General features: G+C 37.3%; 1 protein-coding gene across 2 annotated transcripts in view; it reads left to right on the forward strand.

The window, feature by feature from the left end:
- Positions 1–13682, forward strand: part of EFR3A (EFR3 homolog A) — a 60532-nt gene that overhangs the window by 32138 nt on the left and 14712 nt on the right. For both annotated transcript variants that reach the window (XM_070392351.1, XM_070392350.1), the window contains exons 8-17: positions 205–283; positions 2058–2193; positions 3654–3821; positions 6446–6560; positions 7496–7547; positions 9504–9676; positions 10132–10207; positions 10907–11068; positions 11696–11827; positions 12796–12863. In XM_070392351.1, the coding sequence (XP_070248452.1) occupies positions 205–283; positions 2058–2193; positions 3654–3821; positions 6446–6560; positions 7496–7547; positions 9504–9676; positions 10132–10207; positions 10907–11068; positions 11696–11827; positions 12796–12863 (1161 nt within the window). The remainder of the gene's footprint in view (positions 1–204; positions 284–2057; positions 2194–3653; positions 3822–6445; positions 6561–7495; positions 7548–9503; positions 9677–10131; positions 10208–10906; positions 11069–11695; positions 11828–12795; positions 12864–13682) is intronic.

Consider the following 13682-nt stretch of genomic DNA (forward strand, 5'->3'; position numbering starts at 1 on the left):
TATATTCTAGCCTTTCATTGTTAGTGTTTTATGAAAGAATTTGGCATTTGGGGAGAAATAATATACCATATATCTGGAATTAGAACATTGACTTTCTTTTAGATAATTTTTTGATTGCAAAGATTTGCATGTTGTCAAGGATTCTAAAGGAAAATAAGTTTAATAAAAAAGGAATTATTAAAGTAATTTTCTTGTTAATTTCAGGCATTTAGATCATCACAAACTGTGGGATCCCAATGAATTTGCAGTTCACTGCTTTAAAATTATAATGTATTCCATTCAGGTAAATAATTTTGGTTCTGTGTTGATAAACATTTTATCAGAGATATAGAACACTGCAGGACAGTGATTTTCAACCAGTGTACCACGGCACACTGGTGTTCCACGAGAATTGTTAAAACATGCAGTACCTGACTATTTATTCAGGGGCACCAACCTCTTTTCCCTTAGATTGCCAAATTTTAAAAAACTACAACGGGCAACACAACAATAGCCTTTCAGTGTGAATGAATCAAAATGATACCTTTTTTCTTTTTAGTCAGAGTGGCAAAAACGTATTTGTTGGTGTGCCACAGAATTTTAGTAATTAGTTTATGTGTGCCATGAGATGAAAAAGGTTGAAAATTGCTGCTATAAGATATAAAACGTGTTCTTAATTTAGTTGTCTCATTTATTTTTATTTACTACGTAATTGTTTTTCTTTGCCAGGATGGAAAGATATGTAATAAAAAGAATGAAATGATTATATGATAGTGCTATTATTGTGCATTTATTTAATACAATGTGCACTTATATGTCACTGATAAACTAGTATTGGAATTGATATTTGTGACCGCAGCGTGTAGCTGATAACAAGGACCATTTATTGAGTATCTCCTCTGCAGTAGTGCCTGTGTTACCTCCTAGTCTTTGTAGAAGCTGTGCTGGGACTCTCCTGTCTACTGCAGAGGATCCTTTGCCTTCCCTCCAAACCAGAGCAGACCAGTTACCTCTCAATATAAGTGGGATTTTAGGTCAATTTTTACACCGTGTATGTTTTTAACATAAAAGTCATTAATTCAAAGGAGATAAGGTTGTAAGAAACACAACTTTACTATTCGTCATACCAGGATTTATATCCTAGGTGTGCTGTTTACAAGACTTAACACTTTTTCAGACTTGCATCCCAATGTCAATTACAGTTATTGATCAAATTTATGCATATTGGTAAGATGTCTGTTGTAAATTGTAAATTTCATATCTTCTTGATTTAAATTTCATCAGGTACACATTGATAAGATTTTCATTTTGATAATGGCTCATGATTAGATGAAAGCTTTGTTTAGCATTGTTTGTGTTCACAATAAAAAGTAGTATTTATCTAGTTTGAATAGGAGAGAGGTACTATAAATGTCATGTCTGTTTGTCTTTTAACAACATTTTGTTCTGTTATCAAATTGTAAGAGTATGTAAGTGTTCTTTATGAAATTACAGAAAAATATAAAGAATAAAAATTTCTTGCCAAAACCGGTTTGGCTCAGTGGATAGAGCGTCGGCCTGCAGACTGTAAGGTCCCAGGTTCGATTCCGGTCAAGGGCATGTACCTGGGTTGCGGGCACATCCCCAGTAGGAGATGTGCAAGAGGCAGCTGATCGATGTTTCTCTCTCATCGGTGTTTCTAACTCTCTATCTCTCTCCCTTCCTCTCTGTAAAAAATAAATAAAATATATTTTAAAAAAAAAAAAAGAATAAAAATTTCTCATGAATTCTCCTGCCAGAAATGGCCAGCTTTAATATTTGGGTATATATAATTCTGGTCTTTTATACTTTTAAAAATCCAGATTGAATTTTATTAAACATAATATTTTGCAACTTACTTTTTTCACTGAGGGTATCATAACTATTTTTCAGTATCCCTATTTATTCTTAAAAAGGATGATTTTTAATGGCAACATATTCGTCTATGACATAAGTACTGGCTCCTGTAAGTGGACGTCTAAGTGTCACGTGGTCTTGTTATGAATTCTGCTGGGATGCATGTAACTGTTCATGTCTTTGGGCTGTTTTTTTTCTTTCAGGCTCAGTATTCTCACCATGTGATCCAGGAGATTCTAGGGCACCTTGATGCACGTAAAAAAGATTCTCCACGGGTTCGAGCAGGTATTATTCAGGTTCTGTTAGAGGCTGTCGCCATTGCTGCAAAAGGTTCCATAGGTGAGTGCCAGCAGAAAAACAGAAACAAGAAACCACTTCTGCCTTAATCTGTTCCAGAATGTTTTCAGTTGATAGTGCAGTGTATGCAAAACCCTCTGAAAATATTTCTAATGTTTTTAAATGTGCTGTAATTTTTCTTAAAATTTTTGGTTCACATGATTATTCTCAGACTTCCTTAGTGTACAATTAACTAAGTATTTTTCCCTTAAATCAATCTCTCCTTCCCTTCCTCCTTTTTTCTAATAAAGATTTTTGGATGCCAGTTATATTATAAAGATTTGGGAGGATACAGATAAAAAAAACTTACAGTTTACTTGGAGTTAAACAACTCTACCTAGTTCTGTAATGAAAGGCAGAATTGGATCACATGTAAGAAAATCAGAGTCAGAGGAGTGAGGGAAAATGGATTGGCAGGAGCAAATATTATGCAGCCTGTTTGGATACAAGGTGTGGTAGCTTTCAAGTTCAGGTTGTGGCCAGATCACACATGCAGCTCTGCAGTTGATTGACACTCATTAAAGAGTTACTATAATATTTGTCAGATAAGTGTTTTAGGATAATTCATCTGGCTGCAAAATACAGGACATTAGAAATAATGGGTTGTCATCATGGTAGGCATGAGGGAAGGGACTTGATGTCGATGGCAGCGATAGGAATGTCAAGTCAACAGGATTTCATAGCTGACTATAACGAAAAGGGACAGGGGACAGATGGTGATATTTTTACGTGTACGTGGTTAGAAGAATGGAAGGGTCTTTAACAAAATTAGTGGCATTAGGAGGAATATCTGGTTATATTTTTTTGGTTCAAAATCAAAGTGGAAATACTCTACTGATACATTCTCACATTCATTCACTGTTAAATAAGAGTAGGCCTTTTGATTTGACTTCTCACTGCTTATCTTGTAACTTATCTCAAAGAGATGGAAGCAGGTTATATCATTGGGAAGTTATGTGTGGGGTGCCATGTGCTGGGCTCTGTACATCCCAAAAAGTGTTAGAATGTGGCTGTCTGTCTAGTAATTGAAGCAAATTCTTCCTTCTTCAGCTGCAACAGATGCAAAATAAATTTCCTATGCTACAACGAGCTATAATATCATAATTCTATGGATTCTGACCCAACAATCAAGTTAAATGTTGTCCCTATACACATTATTTTGAATGGACAAGATTAGATAGGTAGAAAGTTTTGAGAAATCTTTATAAATATATACACATTTTGTGTGGGTTAGACAGTGATTCAAATTGTGAGTTGCTTAGAGATGCCAGTTAATGTTTGTTGGAATAACTGGGCCTTTAGTTAGATACGTCTGGTTTACTTTTTTAATGAACTGGTTAGTTCATAAATCAGTGAGTATATTCAGTTACTTAGAACATAACCAGAGATCTCTGGAGGAATTGGGAGTTGGCTGTGCGTGCACACTGGGAAGGTGTGTCTGCTCACCCCCGTGACCCCTGCAGGACCCACGGTGCTGGAGGTCTTCAACACGCTCCTGAAGCACCTGCGTCTCAGTGTGGAATTCGAAGCGAACGATGTCCACGGGGGATCGATGGGCAGCGTCAGCTTAAACTCAGCCTCCAAAGACAACGACGAGAAGATCGTGCAGAACGCCATCATCCAAACGATAGGTGAGTCCCTTTCCCTTTCCAGACGCCCCTGTGAAGCAGCAGGAAGAAGCTCTGCTTGAACAGTGGGTGTCAGTGTATGGCGAACTTAGCTCTTATTGTGACTCCTAAATTGATTTGCATTGTTTATGGATTCACAGTGATATTTTAAGATGGTCTGTCAAATCAGCTCATCTTGTTTTCACAAAGTCAATATAAATTGCTTTTGCAACTTCTAGTTAATTCAGTGTTACCGTTTTACTTTAGAATGTTTAATTTATAGTTTCTCAAGTATTTTATTATGAACATATATACAACAGATTCGAGCAATATTTCTGTGACATAGCACATTCAGAAATAAAATGTGAAAATTAAAACGTGACAGAATAAATGCAGTGCAGCACAGAAAGTACGATTTCTATGTAAACCACACTCTGGTTTCCTTGTTGAAGTTCTCGGTGTCCTGGCAGGTGGCAGGTGAGGTGCATATTCCTGACTGTGGGCCCCGGGACACACTGCTGTAGCTTCAGCGCTGGAAGTTAGGAGGCTGCTGGCCACGTTCTTTCTTTTAAAATTGCCAAAACGTAGCTCCCTGTGGTGTTTCTGGGGGTCATTGGCATTGTTATTCAGCAGTTCCAGTACAAGCAGTGGGTACAGAGAATGAGTCACTCTCAGGACTCCTCACAGTGGTCATGCTAGAGACTTTATGTCCCGGTGGTAACGACAGGCTCCCTGGGAACAGAAAGTCAGTGTCCAGTTTGGTAGGGTGATTGGAAACATTTCCAATTGGGTTCCTGAAGAGTTAAATGTACCTTATAAGGAGGAAGGAGAGAGTGATAATGGCATAGGCCTCGTCTTAGGCTAACGTTAATATTAGCTGTGTAGTTTCTTGTATGAGTTCTTAACCTCTCTTGTCCTCACGTCCACTAGACGAAACTGAGACTAATAATAGTAACTAGTCTCATAAGGTTGTTGTGAGGTCCAAATACAAAGGAGTTTATTTCCCCAGAAATGTGTTCCTTAAGTGTTAGCTAGAATAATACATTTTATGCAGATTGAGTAATATTAAGATCATGAGATTTTTTATTGCTGAAGTATGTGATAATGGGAAATGGTTTTTAACTCATGTCCAATCAAAATCATGAGTAGAACAACTTGAGTTTGTATAAGTAGATTATTACTAACTCCAACTAGGGCCCCAGTGCATGAATTCACGCACCTTGAAAGGAACTGTGGGCCGCGCACAAGGCTGCTGTGGGCACAGGGGGTGGGTCTCGGCCCATCTTACATGCCCCCGCCAGGCCCGTCCCTCTGCGGGTCCCCCCCTCCTCCCGCCCCCAGCCCCTGTCTGCCTGCAGCCCCGCTCCCACACACTGACGGCGCTGGCCCCACTCGCACCCGCTGACTGCATTAAGTGATTGGGGCTGGCGCCAGAAGCGGGGTCATCGCCAGCAGTGGGTGCGAGAGGCAGCTGCCGGCCCCGATCACCCCTCAGGAGCAGGGGGAGGTGGAGAAGCCCTGAGGGGTGATCAGAGCCGGCAGCTGCCGCTCACAACTGCTGAGGGTGTCAAATGATCGGGGCCAGCGGTTGTGAGCAGCGGCTCTGGCACCAGCAGCAGGTGCAAACACCCAGCAGGACTGCAGTGCGTGAGAGCAAAGAATTTTCAGTAACCACCAGAGGCTCGCCCCAATGACAGCAACCAGCACCCCACCTTGGTCTGGTGTCCCCGCTTACCTGTCCCACCATCCCACCATGTCTGATGCCTGCCATGTTCCGCGCTCTGCCGCCTGCTGCCAACACCCGCCATGTTCCGTGCACACCCCCTGGTGGTCAGCACACATCATAGCGACTGGTTGTTCGATTGTTCCCCTGTTCGGTCTATTTGCATAATAGGGTTTTATATTTATAGATAATAGGGGCTGATGACAAGTCAGAAGGTTTCTGTAATGATTTTCTTGTACATTTTAAGATCTGAACAAAAATAGCCATGATTTGATATCTGTTCTGATCTTTCAAAGAAACAAAAAGTTTGAAGTTTGAGTAAGTGTTAATTAAATCTTGTAAATATTTTATGACCAGGAAGTAAACCTTCAAAACCTAGAGCAGGTAAGCTTAAAATATCCACAAAACCCAAGAGTTCATGAGAAAAATGACAAACAAGTTACTGTTTTTTAACATCAGCTGAATTATGTGTTTCGAATTAACTCACAGAGTTAAACTGTATCTTGGCCCATTATGACATTCTAAAACATTTAACAATCCCAGGAAACCAAGGTAGTGACCTAATTATTGACCTCTTTATCTAAGTGTGTCCTCATTATTGACTTCCTTACTAGAATAAGAAAGTAGACTCACAGCATATGAACAAGCGTTTATTAGAAATACTAACAAAAGATGTTTTTTCCTTTTTCTAAAACTCCAACTCAAATTGATGATGATTTGCCACTGTCACTATATGCAAAAGACTTATTAGTCCATTAGATAAATCTTATATTGTCTATGATTAAATGATTTTGATTAAATGAAATTTTAATATCATTAGTGTTTAAAGACATTGTTTACCACATATTGAAAGATTTGGTTTAAAATATTTTTTTACTATATGGAAAAATTTCAATTTGTAAAATTTATCTTAATATTTTTATAGGGTTCTTTGGAAGTAACCTACCAGATTATCAGAGGTCAGAAATCATGATGTTCATTATGGGGAAGGTACCCGTTTTTGGAACATCCACTCATACTTTGGACGTCAGTCAACTAGGGTATGCATATGTGGTTTTCCAACTATAAATTTCAACTTAATCTTGGTTTAATTTCATTTTAAAGAAATCTAGAAACTGTTGTATTGTTTCTTTAATCACTAGTACTAAAAGTTCTATGGAAAGTAGTATGTTTATGGTGCTAGATTGCTAAGTAATTGAATCAGCATTGTGTGCTTTTAGAATCAGTTTTCAGCATATCATAAATTCTCTAATTTTCTGTGTCTTTTATGGACCAGGTGGAAGGTTTATTTAGCCTGGATATTGTCTATATACATGAATATTTAGGGTAAAGCTTCAAGTTTTCTGTAAAAATTTAATAATTAAAATCAGTATAGCAGGAATGTTGACTTATTCCTACAATTCTAAAACTGAAAGTGATTTTAAAGATCGTATGTCTTGGTCACCTCATTTTATAGATTTGATTTTAAAACATGCTACAGCTTTAGTTTGTGAATATTTTTGTGTTTTTTGCTACTTTAGTAAGGAAATAATAGTCTTATTTGATTTATATTTCTTTGTTAATTAGATAACCCATTTTCCACTTGTTAATTGTTTTTTGAATCATCTGGTTTTACCTCTTAAATATATTAGTCAATTAATTATATTTACAGTAAATATATTTCCCAACGTATAGTATCTTTTTGTGTAGTTTTGTTATATATTCATATGATTTAATTTTCATGTCATTACATGCATAGGTCTGTTTCCTTTGAGAGCCAATAACTTTAATATTTTTGTTTGAATTTTATTTTTTTACATATAGCTCTTTAATTCATATTAAACTTAGAGTATAAAGGGAGCCATGACTTAGCTATTATTAAAATCTATTTAGCCAATATGAGTAGAGTTTTAAAATCAGCGAATAATAAGTAGATGAAGTAATGTGAATGTTAACTGCTATTAATGAGATAATGCTAGTTTGCTGTATCTTTTAGGGACTTGGGAACCAGGCGCATTCAGATCATGTTGCTGAGATCCTTGCTTATGGTAAGACATTGCGACAGGTGAGAGCCCTCCTCCTCACATGACTGAGGAGGTGAAAGCAGCTTCCCATTGGGAGCCTCTTTTCTTACATAGTCAGGTCCTAGTTATGGTTCATTTTCTCTGTGGTTTGTGTAAGTAAATATTAGCTTTCATTTTCTTGTATTTTATTATGCTTTTGCTATTTATTCCTTACTTCTCCTGTCGTCTTATTTGACATTCATGATGATGAAACATACAGAGGACAGGAAGTATTGCCCTGTGATAGATGGAGATGCCTGGGCTCAGGGACTTGCCGTGGAAGCCGACGGGGAGGTTCACTACGTCACGGAGCTAAAGAATAGAGCTTGGGCTTGAAATCCAGTGTTTGTCTATGGATCATGCTATTCTTTCACACACTGACCCAATAGTGGCTTCTTCTTTGGGAAATAATTCAGCTATAAGTAGCTGAAAAGGAAAAGCATATCCAACATGGGAGGCCCTGTGCTTATTTCATAGTAGTTATGTTCATTTTTGACTCAGTGACACTTCACATAATGCTGGTCGGTGCTTACTGTTGGGAATGTGTCCTTCCCCTGTCGGTGCTCTCACAATTTAATCTGAACATCTTTTCTCCATGATTTCATCTTTTAAAAGGAATGTTTAATACCTAGGGAGAAGTACAGAAGCATCTTCTTTTTCATGTTAATCCTGTTTATGGTACTTGTCATAAAGAAATTTTAAATTCTAATATAGCCAACTTTATCAGTTCATTCCTGTGTTTTGTTCTTTTTTATTTGTGTCTTCACTCCTTGCCTCTTCTGATGACATAAGCACATTTGTTTATATTTTCTTACAAAAATTTCTAAAATTTGGCTCTCTACATCTAAAACAGGGGTCCTCAAACTTTCTAAACAGGGGGCCAGTTCACTGTCCCTCAGACCGTTGGAGGGCCAGACTATAGTTTAAAAAAAAACTATGAACAAATTCCTATGCACACTGCACATATCTTATTTTAAGTAAAAAAAACAAAACGGGAACAAATACAATATTTGCATTTGCATGTGGCCCGCAGGCCGTAGTTTGAGGACCCCTGATCTAAAACTTTGATCTGAAGATTATTTTTGTATGTTGTGTGGGACATGGATATATTTTTAATTTTTAGGGGGGTAGCAGTTGTCCCACCAATATCTTTGCTTGCTTATAAGGTCACCTTCATCCTATAATACATGTTCCAAATATGTTTGCAAATATAAATGTACATTTAAATTGCCACCTCAAATTTTCTCTGGTCCTATTTTTCATTAAATAAATTCCCTAGTAGATCATTTTGACCTAATCCTAATTGTACCACATAGTCAGCTGAAGGAAGGTCTGTGTGGTATGGTTAAAATGTTTAACAGCATTTAAGATACGCTGAAGATATGAAAAGCTTAAACTTTAAAATACAGAGGTTCACTCAGAAATGTCAAATCAAGTATGTAATAAAGTACCCGCTTTTCCAAACTGAAAATGTGTTCCTATTAACCTAAAATGCTTAATTTAAAAGAATAATTTAAACATTTTCAGCTCTTACTTGAACCATTTGCTAGCTAATCTTATATTCATGTAGTACTGATTACCTATCCCATATGTTCTTAACCTCGCTGACCCTCAGTTTTCTCGTATAAACTGGGGATGCACGCATGCCCACCTCACAGGGATGTGGGGAGGATGCAGCTGATGCACGTGGTGCTTAGACCCTGCCTGGCATGTGGGAAATGGGGGCTGTCATTACGGTTACTCTCTTTACGAATGATGTTTTCGTAAATTCAGTAAAATCCTCATCACCTTACAAAACTTTTATTTTTTTATTCAGGCTGATGTCCATACTTGTTCCCCTTAGTTTATGGCTCTCATAAAACAGTTTCGAGAATTTTACCAAACAAGGACTCATGACAAAGGTGCTTTGTTTGTTTCTTTGATCTTCCTCCCTGTAATCAGGTCACCTCTGGGTACAAAGCGAAGACGATTGTTACTGCGCTACCTGGGTCTTTTCTGGATCCTCTGCTGTCACCATCCCTCATGGAGGACTATGAATTGAGACAGTTAGTCTTGGAAGTGATGCATAACCTCATGGATCGCCACGACAACAGGGCAAAGCTTCGAGGGATCAGGTAGTGCGCCATCTTGAAATAGGCTTAATGATGATGTTTTTTAGTTTCTACATTCATGTATTTAAGTGTGATATTTTTAAATCTAGGATTTTCAGGTTTTTTTAATCCAGAGTTTTATTTAATTGGTATCAAGAGCATTTAATTATCAGTATAGTTTAAGATAGCAGATGTTTAGAGGTCTTTTCAAAGATCTCAACTAGTGGTTACTAGTTACATGAATTTTAATTTTGCTTTAAACTTAGAAATGGCATTAGGAGTCAAGATTACTTTATAAAATTCTTAATTAAACTTCCTAAGTCAGTGATATGATTACATAATAGACTGACTTAACATGCTCATTGAAATGAGTGTTACATAGTTCAGACTCCTAAGTATAGCTCTTGATTTGCCACATAACCCATGATATTATAACTAAATGTGCTGTTTATTAAAAATTATATATTGATTATCTCTAGAATAATACCTGATGTAGCTGACCTAAAGATCAAAAGAGAAAAAATCTGTAGACAAGACACAAGTTTCATGAAAAAGGTGAGATTATCTTCTAAAAAATAATGCATGATGTAAGTTAAATAATGATATAAGTGAAAGCCGTTTGAATAGTTAGGCAGTTTTATGTGGACATATGGCCTTGAAATGAAGCCATACTTTATTAATAGATTGAGGTTGGCTTGGTTTGGGGGAAACCTCTGCGCAGTCCCTGGGAATTTCTGTAACCTCTCCCTCTGCGTCAGCTTCAGACTTGCCTTTGGGGACTTCATGCCAGCGCATAGCAGAAGGCTCCTCCCTGAGCGAGCGCTAACCGCCTCCCAGGAGGCTCCTCTCTCAGACAAGGCAGCTTAGCACCTTCGCCCTCAGCCAGATTCCCCCATCATTACCAAGGCCCCCCTACCCTGCCATCCATTTTAGTTTTTGCTTATATCAATCCGCAATTTGCTTTTGTCTTTTCAAATACCACTAAAAATATTTTCATTGTTGACACTAAAACTTTTTCTTACTTGCTGTTTTTATTTAAAACAACTCTTCTGTTAGTTTGTAGTTGTATGCTGGTATATTTGTTGATGTTAATGATGGGGATACAATTTGACCATGTAATTATCAGTTTAAATTTCTCTTCCACCGTATGTTGTGTAATAAGTTAGTTACTTTATAAGAGGTTATATGCTTGTGAAATCTGCCTTTACTACATTTTAAGCAAACATCTTTTTCCTCTGTCATGTCCCTTTTCAGAATGGGCAGCAACTATATCGGCACATATACTTGGGCTGTAAAGAGGAAGACAACGTTCAGAAGAACTATGAGTTACTTTATACTTCTCTTGCTCTTATGACAATTGAATTGGCCAATGAAGAGGTGGTTATTGACCTCATCCGCTTAGCCATTGCGTTACAGGTATGCTTCCGTAGCCTTTCATTGAGGAAAATGTTTTTGTATGAAACAGATAGCATCTTTAAAGTGTCGTTGCACTTATCCAAGGACATGAATTTTTAAAAGGGAGTGTCTAGTTTTAAATCTATAATACTCAAGACAGTGACCATAGGCATTTGTTTTGTTAACAAATGTTGAATGAGCATTTGTTTGTGTGCTAAATATTGATCGAGTCCCCAGGAAAATACTGTGATGAAAGGACAGCATGGTCCCTGAGCTCATACTTGGAGTTCAGTGGGGAAGATAGTCATTAAATAATATATATATATAGTTGTTTGGTTAGGAGTTAAGTATTCTGTAATAAAAGGACAGTTAGCAATGAGAGTATGTGTATATATTATATATGTATATCAGAGAGAGAGAGAGAGATGTTTATATATTTAATATATATATATGTATACTATTTTTTCTTAGGAAAAGCTAGTTGAGAGATTTTACTCTTCTATAAATGGGCACTTATTCTCCTTTTAGAATTTTAAAAAAAAATAACTTCTTATAAGGTGACATTTTGGTTAGCATTCCAAACGGCCCGCAGCTCTCAGTGGCGCCGTAGAGGGACCTGGGAGCCTAAGCCTGTGCTTTCTGTTAAAGGACAGCGCCATCCTCAACGAGGACAACCTGCCCATGTTCCACCGCTGCGGCATCATGGCGCTGGTGGCCGCCTACCTCAACTTCGTCAGCCAGATGATCACCGTCCCTGCGTTTTGCCAGCATGTTACCAAGGTCAGGTATTGCGAAAAGCTCCTCAGCTTGGTTTTTATACAAACATGGCTGATTTTCTTTTGGTGATGATTAATTTCAATTTTGATGTTTATGTATCAAGTTCAGATAATTCTATAGAATTATGCAGTGACTGGGTCTTTTCTGGATCCTCTGTTGTAAATGGAAACTACATTAAACCATTATGAATCTTAGTATCTAAATTTTCTTAAATTTTACTATTTTTGTTGTTATTGTTTTAAACTAGTCTACTTGAGCCAGATCTCAAAAGTTGAATAACTTTGTTCTCAGAGATTTGTTCTCGGTCATTCGACTATATTTGGCTTTTTCAGCAGTAACTCATTAAATAATTACTTGAATGATTTAAAACATTTTAGGGGAACCTCATCTTATGGAATTGGGAGTACATCTCTCAGTCCTTACTAAAATGTTGGATTTTAGTGGATTCTAAGAAATAGAACTCATTCATTCACTAAACAACTGAATATTTAATGCTGTGAAAGCAGAGTTACCCCTTAGGTTGCTCACAGTTGACGGAGCAGCCAGACTTCCCGTGCACTGAGCCCTCTCCCGAGGGCTGCCCAAGGAGCACGGGGTTGGGGCATGCCGAGGGCCGGGCTTTGTGAGGGATTTCCAAAGCAGAGGCAGCTGAGAACATACGTGTTCTGACCCTTTGCAGTAGGTTTAATCAGGTGTAACGGGTCATTGTGTTTTTACTACATGTATTACTTTATTGTCATGATTTTGTTACCTGGTGAATTTTAAAAATAATGTAAAATGTAAAAACAAAATGAACTCTGCGTTTGGGCTGTAAGCATAGTTTAAATTTAAAAATAAAGTGATGGTATTTCTCATATATGTTTAGTTTTTGTTTCTGTTTTTTGTTTGTTGTTTTAGCTTTCCATGTTTTCATAGCAGGGTCCTGAGAAGAGAGGTTTTCTATTTTTATTTTGTTTCTGGGTATTTTTCAGGTTATTGAAATGCGGACGATGGAAGCCCCTTATTTTCTGCCAGAGCATGTTTTCAGAGATAAGTGCACGTATGTTTAATCTTCACATTTTAAGGCGGGGTGCTGACTTGAGAGACCAGTCAGTGATTATAAAGGAATCAGCTGCTGAGAATAATTTTCTGGTGTTTTATAATAATCATGTTTCGTGTTTCTGGCATTTAATTTGTCTCACTTCTTTCTCTTGCTATAGAAGTTCTTATACATGATAAATATAGGCTTGTGCAAACATAGATCAATCTTTGATTAAAAAATATTTATCTTTTTAATATGGAGATATATCTCCTAAATAGCATGTTCTCATATAAATGAACACTCCTTTAAAGAAATACAATATCCTGTTCAAGATTTTCCGTAATAGATAACAGTACTCATAAAATTCTGGGAGAAAGACTGTATTAAGGAAAATTAATAATTTACACTACATTCTTCCTTGCTATTCAAACAAAAAAATAAATGAACAATGTGTTCTTCACACTTTGGGGCTCTAAAGCGGTTTTCTATTGAAAGCATCAACATAAGATAAAATCAGGCCGTTTGATAGGAAAGAGAAGCTTCATGTGATTGGGCAAGTGCTTCCTGTCACTTGCTGGCCCATACGGTTTTTCATTAACTAGCACAGACAGCATGTTTATGTTCTTCTCTCAGTAGGTTTTAATCACCTTGCAAGTTAAAACTGAATTTAGTCCTCTTTATCATTTAATGTGTGAATACCAACAGGACAGTGTGAGCCTGACCTCACCGCTATTAGGGAATGAGTCACAGCAGAATGGTTAAGAGGAGGAACCACATGTCGTGCTTTAAAGAGCTCAAATTAGTCCTCTAAATTATACTATGCCTATTGCTAATTAC

The sequence above is a fragment of the Myotis yumanensis genome, unplaced genomic scaffold (assembly GCF_028538775.1).
Source record: "Myotis yumanensis isolate MYYU_CA2020_CCGP unplaced genomic scaffold, mMyoYum1.0.hap1 SCAF_15, whole genome shotgun sequence".
Taxonomy (NCBI): domain Eukaryota; kingdom Metazoa; phylum Chordata; class Mammalia; order Chiroptera; family Vespertilionidae; genus Myotis; species Myotis yumanensis.